Raw genomic sequence first — 9,390 nt, forward strand, 5'->3', positions numbered from 1 at the left:
CTTTGGATTGTTTCCCATCGAAATGGACCCCTAAGGATCTAAATTACGACACTTGGATTTTTAGCCTCCAAATAGGCTATAGCCTGCTCATCTGCATCATTCTCTCGGGGTTGGGAGAAATTCGCCCTCGAATTTGTCGTATCATCATCAGAATTATCACCACAAAAAGGCACTAAGTGTTTGACATTAAAAACATCAGAAGTACGGATGTGACTTGGAAGCTTCAACTTGTATGTATTGGAATTAATCTTTGCGACAATTTCCAAGGGACCAATCTTGCGCGCCTTCAGTTTGTTGTACTCGCCAACTGGAAAACGATCCTTTGTCAATATTGCCCAGACAAAATCCCCTACGTCAAACTCGACAACTCTGCGTTTCTTATCTGCCGCCTCCTTGTACCTTTCATTAGCTCGAAGCAACTGTTCTTCGGCCAACTTGTGAACTTGCTGCAGCTGTTGGATACGTTCTTCAGCACGAACTTCAATTCTCTTCAAATCAGGAACACGAGCTAAATCTATTGGTGCTCGTGGATTGTATCCATAAACAACCTCGAACGGACTCATACCCAGGCTACGGTTGACTGAACGATTAAATGCAAATTCAGCTTGGCAAAGTTTCTGGTCCCAACTTTTCGGATTGTCTCCAACCATACACCGTAGTATATCACCCAAAGAACGATTCACAACTTCTGTTTGGCCATCACTTTGAGGATGATACGCACTACTGAAATTAAGTCTTGTATTAGCCAATTTCCACAAGGTTTTCCAGAAATAACTAAGGAATCTTGTGTCTCGATCACTGACTATTGAACAGGGCAATCCATGTAGACGATACACTTCTTGGAAGAACAATTCAGCTACCTTCAGTGCATTAGTAGTCTTCTTGCAAGCAATAAAGTGAGACATTTTTGAAAAACGGTCGACAACAACAAATACTGAATCATGCCCCCTGAGTTCGAGGTAAACCCAATACGAAATCCATGCTCAAATCTGACCATGGTTGGCTTGGAACTTTTAGTGGTATATATAACCCTGCATTGGTTGCTTTTCCTTTTGAAACTTGACAGATTCGACATCTGTCCACGAATTTAGCAACTTCACGCCTCATTGTTGGCCAGTAATATGATTTTGAAACAAGCTGGAAAGTTTATCTCTACCCATGTGCCCCTCGTCATGTAACTCCTTAATAATCTTCAATCGAAGACTAGAATCGGGAATACACAATTGGTTACCTTTAAAGAGAAATCCTTCATGCATAAGGTAATCACTTCGTTTTCCTAGACTGATATTATCCACAATCTCCACAAAGTGTGGATCGGTTAGAATATGTTCAGAATACGAATCAAAATCTATTACCTCAGTTCGCATGGTGTTGAGTAACATACTTCGACGGCTTAAAGCATCAGCAACTTGATTCTGCGACCCAGCTTTGTGCTTCAGTACAAAAGTGAACTCTTGCAAATAAGAAGCCCACTTACCATGTCTAGATGAAAGCTTCTCTTGCCTATTGATATGCCTTAAAGAATCATGGTCAGAAAACATAATGAATTCGTTATGAATTAGATAGTGTCGCCAATGCTTCAAGGCTTGAACTATGGCATAAAACTCCACATCATAAGTACTGTAGTTGGTCTTAGCACCATTCAACTTCTCACTAAAATATGCTACAGGTCGTCCTTCCTGACTCAAAACAGCTCCAATTCCCACCTTCGATGCATCACAGTGTAATTCAAATGGCTTGCTGAAATCAGGTAACACCAATAGTGGTGCGGTTATTAGTTTTGTCTTGACTGCTTCAAAGGCTTTGTCAGCTTCCTCAGACCATGAGAACTTTCCTACTTTCATGCATTCAGTAATGGGTGCCATAATGGTGCTGAAGTGATGAATAAAACGCCGGTAAAAAGAAGCGAAACCATGAAAACTCCTTACCTCGTGCAGTGTAGGGTGTGGTCCAATTTCTTACAGCTTCAACCTTGGAATCATCTACCTTTATTCCATCCTTGGTTACGACATAGCCGAGAAATAGAATTTGGTCAGTCATGAATGAACACTTCTTGATGGCTGCAAATAATTTTTCCCGACGTAGAGTTGAAAGCACTTCTCGAAGATGTTGAAAATGCATGTTCATATCAACACTATAAATAAGAATATCGTCGAAATAAACGACCACAAAAGTACCGATAAAGGGCCTGAGAACTTGATTCATTATACGCATGAATGTACTAGGCGCATTGGACAATCCAAACGGCATAACCATCCACTCATATAACCCTTCTCGAGTCTTAAAAGCTGTTTTCCACTCATCACCTTCTCGAATTCTGATCTGATGGTACCCACTCTTCAAGTCGAGTTTGCTAAACACCTTCGCTCCACACAACTGATCTAGCAGGTCATCCAATCTAGGAATTGGAAAACGGTATTTTACTGTGATTTTGTTGATGGCTCGACTGTCAACACACATTCTCCACGTTCCATCTTTCTTTGGAATCAACAAGGCCGGTACAGCACAAGGACTTAGGCTCTGTCGGATCAAACCTTTCTGTAACAACTCTTCCACTTGACGACGAAGTTCTTCATGCTCCTTAGGACTCATTCTATAATGCGCTTTGTTTGGCAAGCTTGATCCAGGGATGAGATCAATATGGTGTTGTATATCCCGGAGAGGTGGTAGCTCGTCTGGCAACTCGTTAGGGAAAACATCAATAAATTCCTTAATTAAAGGTTGAGCTGCAATAGGGATACTACTTTCATCCGGCTGTTGGTCTTTGCTAATCAACACATACAGTTCTCCTGCATCTTCTGCCTCAACTTCAAACTGCTTAAACGACAAGAGATTGGTAGTTTGTCCGGTAGATGGTTTAGGTGCAATTTCTTTGCTGGGTACAAGTACTATACGTACGTCGTTCCATAAAAAGCTGTAGGTATTTTTATGCCCGTCATGACTAGTTTTCCTGTCAAACTCCCATGGTCGACCCAACAACAAGTGACAAGCATCCATACTAGTAATGTCACACCATATTTTATCTTTATATTTGTTACCAATCGAAAAAGAAACCAAGCAACGTTTGTTTACTTTCACCTCATTCCCTTTCTTAAGCCAAGAAAGTTTATATGGATGCGGATGTGCCTTGGTTTCCAGCCTAAACCGTTTCACGACCTCTTCGTCAATAATATTCTCGCAACTTCCAGGATCAATAACTAAACGACAAACTTTTCCCTCGATCGTACATGTCGACTGGAATATATTATTACGTAACCAGTTGTCGTCCTCATCTGTACGTGGAGTGAGAAAACTTCTTCTTGCTACAAAGTTCACTCCTGTATCTCCTGTAACTACTTCATCACTAGGTTCAGAGTCATCCTCTGGATCCTCATCATATTCAGGTACCCAATCATCTTCTTCACGATTGTCTTCATTGAAAAGAACCTTGTTCACAGTTCTACTTTGTGACAGTCAGTGCCTTTGTGCCCAGTTTCACCGCACTTATTACACTTGCCTCCAAAATAGCTGATTGGAGTTTTACTTGGGTTCGAAACCGAATTAGGTTTGTTAACAGTACTAGTTGTTGATGTACTACGATTACTTGTTGGGGAAGATGCTACATTGTTACCCCAATTTTAACTTCTACTCCCCACTTGTTTCTCTACCTGCCTTGCTCTATGATGTGCATCCGATATAGAACAACAGTCAAACATGTTAAGTGTATCCTGATATTGCTGAGGAAGACCACCTACATAACGTGCGAATATTTGCTCATCTGACTCCGACAAATCGTTAAGAGAAAGTAATCGATAAAATTCCTTCGTGTACTCGTCTATAGAACGTGTTCCCTTGCGTAGGTTTTGTAGTTGCTGGTACATCAAGCTGATATAGTTGTGTGGTAAAAATTCTGCTCTCATATGTTTCTTCATCTTCTCCCACGAGACTAACTTCTGCTTCCCTTTACGAGAGCGTTGTAGTTTGTGTTGTTGCCACCACGAATTAGCTCTTCCCCGAAACATAGTTGCTACCAGCTGAACTCGTTTGTTATCTGGTACATCCTTAAATTCCAATACTTCCTCAGCTGTGTTCAACCACGAAAGAAACTCCTCCGGTTCTAAACCTCCATAGAATTCTGGAACCTCCACTTTTATTCCGGCCTTCCAGCGCTCAGAATCGTCACGTTGGATTATCCTACCTTCACGGCGTCCTCTACCAAAAGGGTTGGTATAATCCCCTTCTTCGTCGGTATTATCCCCTTCTTCCTCGTCTCCTTCTTCATGATGAATGTTATTCTGACCCATCATCACTCGGATTTCATTCAATAATTCTTCCTTCATTGTATTATAATCAATTGGATCAACTTCTTGGCCTCGAACACGACCTCGACCACGACCTCGACCAACTGGTAACCTTGGCATATTACTAACCCTGGAATCGAACTGGCTATGATGCCAACTGATGCAGCGGATATTAGAGAAACTAGAGAAAAGAGAAGTGTTGTTCAGACTTCAAATATTCCTAGGAATATCGACTATGAAGGTTGATTAATATCTAGACTTCGGTTTCCCAACTTTAGATAAAAATCGATTAAACTTGAACAAAGTTTGATAAAGAAGATATATATTCCAAAAAAAAGTTGCCCTAAACAATTTATGATGGACTCTTTTATAGACTTGGGGAAAAACCCTAACTTGCTAGTCAAGAAAGGATGAAAAAAACCCCTAAACCGACTCAGACCCTAATTTGCTATTTTTGGCAAATTTTGGTCGACCTAAAATAATGAAAGTACTCATAAAATAAAACAATTCGCCTCAAACGGCGGCCCAAACAGACTCCTAACGAAAGAGTTATTAACAAAATAAAAACTTTTCTAAAATAGCAAAAACGTATGTTTGATGCCCTAAACGATGGAATTTGGCTAAATTCTGAAGACCAAGGCAATCGAAGATTCCTTGTCCTGTTCTTTGGCTTGTTTCCCATCGAAATGGACCCCTAAGGATCTAAATTACGACACTTGGATTTTAGCCTCCAAATAGGCTATAGCCTGCTCATCTGCATCAATTGATTACTAAGATCCACGATTCTATATTTTTCTGAAAGGTATTTTATGGTTCTTAAGTATGTTAGATCAATGACTCGTTCTCAAAAGAGTTCACCGGAATTTTCATGTGGTTTTCCCCAACAAATATAACAGCACTGCGGGATTCTCTATTGCGAGGCCTGTCTCTAACCTGAACTACTGATCTCACTGTATTACAGTGATAAAGTCACAGGAGGATGCTTGTCAATGCCAAATTCTTTTCTTTGTCGATCAAAGAAAGAAAAATGGACAAATTGCAAACTTGATTACTAACACCCATGCTGGTATTTATATCTTAATCTTGCTGCATAAAGTCTGGTTTATTTGATCTTTGGCCGATTGGGTCATCCAATTTGGATGGAAGTTGACGATGTTCTTGTTTTTGGTGAAGTGGGAGGAGCACGAGATAATCCAGCAAGTGGAACTCTGATTAAGCTTCTGGTTAGTTTTAATTAAGTAATCTTAAGTTTTGTTGTCTACAAGGACATCCCATTTAGGTGTGGGTGCTTAATTTTGATTTTTGAGCTATCTTTAAAACAACTACTCCCTCCGTCCCTATTATATAGGCGGAGAATTTAAAATCTCATAGAATAAGAAATTGTTTGGTTTTCATAAATTTTCATGTTTTTTCCTGTTTTTACCCTTTGTCTTGTTCTCAATACAATTTCCAATACAACATGAATAAGGTTATATGGGTCAAAAGGTATCTTGGAATTAGAATTCCGTCTATTTAGTGGGACTAGGAAAATCCAATATTCCGTCTATATAATAGGGACGGAGGGAGTATTACTTGTTTACGTCCAAGTTTCTCTATGATAGTTATACAGTTTACCCAAAAAAAAAACATGAGACTAAGTTTCTTTGTGTCCGAGGAATCCATTTCTCAATTATAATATCGAAATTTGTAATTAACCAACTCCTCACTATGAAAATTTTTCTTAAATTTTATTTCAAACCAATTCTTGAATTTTACTCTATTTTATTTTCTAAGCAAAATCCTATAATAAAAATTTATTGACAACGAAGAAAACCAAACAAGAAATAAGAAAAAATAAAGCTTTAACCTAACAAAAATAGTGAAAGAAGAATACCAAAACAAGTCCTCTCCAAACGTATTTTAAGTGTCTAATCGAAGACCTACTGTTTGAGTTTTCAAATAAACTCGGTTAAAACCTAACTGCTTCTTTACTCTCAGCTCAACCTACCGTTATCCCATGTCTTGGCCTTTGATATTTCTTCCTAGAACCATACAAAAAAGGTCAAAAACTATCAGAGAAGGAGAAATTGATATTTTTGTTTCTGATAGGCATTAGCTTCCATACCATGAATATTACCTATTTGTTCTGCCTTTAGCAATGTCTTTGAGAAAGATTGCATACAAAGTATAAATAGGTAAGGTGATAAAGGATCAGCTTGTCTTAGACTTCTTTGAGGCGCATATATCTTTCATGAAGAACCTTAAGTAATATGGATGTAGTAATTGTAAACAAACGCTGATCCATCATATTCCATTCATCACATAAACTAAGGTTTTTCAAGTTCCGACGACAAATTTTCACTCTATTGCCTTGGACATATCAAGCTTGACGGCCATCCAACCTTTCTTAAACTTAGTTTTCTTATTGGATCTACTAGCTCGTGAGTTAGTTATAAGCTTACCTTGAGTGAAAGCAGTTTGGTAAGGTGTTACAGTTTTCTCAAGAAAAGTTTTAAGTCTAGAAGCAAGAAATGCATTTTGGTAAAGTGCGATAGTTTTCTCAAAAACGGTTTTAAATCTAGAAGCAAATAATTTCGATATGATCGTATAAGATACATTGCAAAAAATTTATTGGCCCAAAGCCAACAACATTTTTAGGACAATAAGCTAGGATTCGGGAACTAAAGACATAAAATTATGACTCATTTGTTTCAAGATGTGCTTGGATCTAAAAAAATCTTGAATCATACTTACAGGATTTCATCGAAAGTATCCCACATCTCTTTATAAAAACCAGGTAGGTCTCCATATGGTTCAGAAATGGTTCATGGCTGCATATCATAAACAATCGCCTTAATTTTCTCTTCAGTAGGAATGTTGATGTTAGAGCATTGCTCGGTTGAACTCACATGTGTTGTTATCTCAAACTTGTTGTTAAATTTAGTTGTCAAAACTATATATTGATTTCTAGTCTACAATTAGTTAAGTCTCGGACTAGGATAGAAATGTAGTTGAGAAACAGAGGATTACGACAGTCATCATTGCGTTCTACCATTTGAAGGAGAAGATCAATCGAAGGTTTTGGAGAACTTCATCAACAAAAGGTAAGTGAAGACTAAACCATCTATATCTCAAGTTATATTCACTTTCGATCATCTGAGACAATGTCACATCACTAATTAGACTAGTATGTATAGACAAGAATTTCGAGTCAAGTTTATCTTGATAATTTCTCGAAATATAATGGCTAAGCTTAATGAACATTTGTTTGTACTTGATGAATTTCGGTTAAGGACAACTTATTGTTCGAAATCAAAATCGTGATTCAATTTTATCATCCGGAAATAGCCTGCAATAGTGATATGTGTCATTGATGTTATTCAGGAATGTTTCAAATCGATTTAGAGAAATATAGACTACTATTGATTCAGATACAAGACAGTGGTATCATTTTTACTGGGAAAACTGTTATAAGTCTAAACCCGTATTACATGTTGTTAGAGCACTGCTTGGTCGAACTCGCTAGCGTTGCTATCTCAAGCTTGTTTTTCAAGTTTAGTTTCTAAAACTATAATTCTTGATTTCTAGTCTACTTATAGCTAAGTCTCGGATTATGATAGAAAGTGTAGTTGAGCATTAGACTTCACGGCGTTCATTGATTGAAAACGAAGAACTACTAAGGGGAGCTTGTGGAACTTCATTAACAAAAGGTATGTGGAGACTTGAACTCATCTATCACTCAAAAGTCTATCTACTCTATCTCTTATTTGAGACAAAAGTTGTATAGCTATATAGACTTCAATTATACATATTTAATATTTCGAGCTGAGTTTAACTCGCTTACATATTTCTCGAAATATGTGTTGGTAAGCTTTCGCTTTAACCAAGTTCATCTTATATTCTTGACGAAAGTCAAAAAATGATCATGTGAAAATCGTCTGGTAACATCTTACATGATTTGTGTGAGACAGTCATTTGATGTAGACTCGGAATGTTTCATATTGATCATTCAATCACTTGAAAATTGCTTTGAAGCTAATAGTTTGTGTGAGATAGATATTCCCGTCTTTAGAGAATGTTTCAATGGTTGGTATGAGAGTTTAGAACAATTGTATTTAAGCATAGTATGTGTACTTGCATATATGTAATCCATGTCTGGGAACCATGGTATGCATACCCGTATGCGTACTTGTTGATTTTGTGAAGTCCGGGAACCTGGTACGCGTACTGGCGTAAGGTTCAGGTCCGGGAATTTCTGTAGTTTGGAAGGTACGCGTACCGGTTCGCGTACTGGAGAAACCCAAACTTGGTACGGCTGCTTAGATACATGTACCCGTATGCATACCTAAGTGGATAATATTCTAAAATCGGTTTGTTCATGAACTAATACATTTATATATTAAGGAATGCAATCTTTTGCAAACCGTGGCTATAATGTTCATGACTTGATTCGAGTTAATCAAAATCGATTTTGCTTCAATTGTGGCTTGTATACTTCTATGAGAATATAAACAATTCAAAAACTCTATAACTAGTTTCATTTGAGTCATTTGAACTAGTCATGGTTGATATGAAAGTGTTCATATGGCCAACTTCGGTTAACTATTGTTAAGCCAATAAGGTGTACACGTTTAGGTACGGTTACTCATATCTAAATGAAGTCACTTTTCATTTCTGTGTAACAAGCTAAGTTTGATCTAACGGTTGAAAGATATTATCTTGAGTCTAATAAGGTTTTCATCTAACGGTGAATATTGAATGCTTTGTTACCAAGGTAACATTGATTGCAAACTCTGATTTGAAGACTATATAAAGGAGAACTCTAGCAACTAGAAAACCTAATCCCCACACCTCTTGTATGATACTAGTTGCGACTAGAGTCGATTATCCTTTAACCTTAGGATTTTCACGAAACCATGCAGGTTAACGACTTAAAGACTTCATTGGGATTGTGAAGCCAGACCCAAATATTTTCTATGTAGTTGCGTGATATGATCTTGTTGTTTCTATCGTGATTGAGTACTATCTTCTCTAAGATTGGCTCGAGATTTAATCTCCGATTTGCAAGATAAAAAGTAGTCACAAACATCTTCATCTCATCGTTTGTGATTCCACAATATCTTGTTTTGCT

General features: G+C 37.7%; 1 protein-coding gene across 1 annotated transcript; it reads right to left on the bottom strand.

The window, feature by feature from the left end:
* Window positions 1–1,932: 1,932 nt before the first annotated feature.
* LOC113272580 lies at window positions 1,933–4,400 on the bottom strand (the record flags this gene model as incomplete). The annotated part of the gene is made up of 2 exons (XM_026522394.1): window positions 3,648–4,400; window positions 1,933–3,426 (listed from the first exon to the last, which is right to left on the bottom strand). Coding segments are annotated over exons 1-2 (2,247 nt in total), but the record flags the coding sequence as incomplete, so codon positions are not given.
* Between the last annotated feature and the right edge of the window lie 4,990 nt (window positions 4,401–9,390).

This window comes from Papaver somniferum, chromosome 4, assembly GCF_003573695.1.
Source record: "Papaver somniferum cultivar HN1 chromosome 4, ASM357369v1, whole genome shotgun sequence".
Lineage (NCBI taxonomy): Eukaryota > Viridiplantae > Streptophyta > Magnoliopsida > Ranunculales > Papaveraceae > Papaver > Papaver somniferum.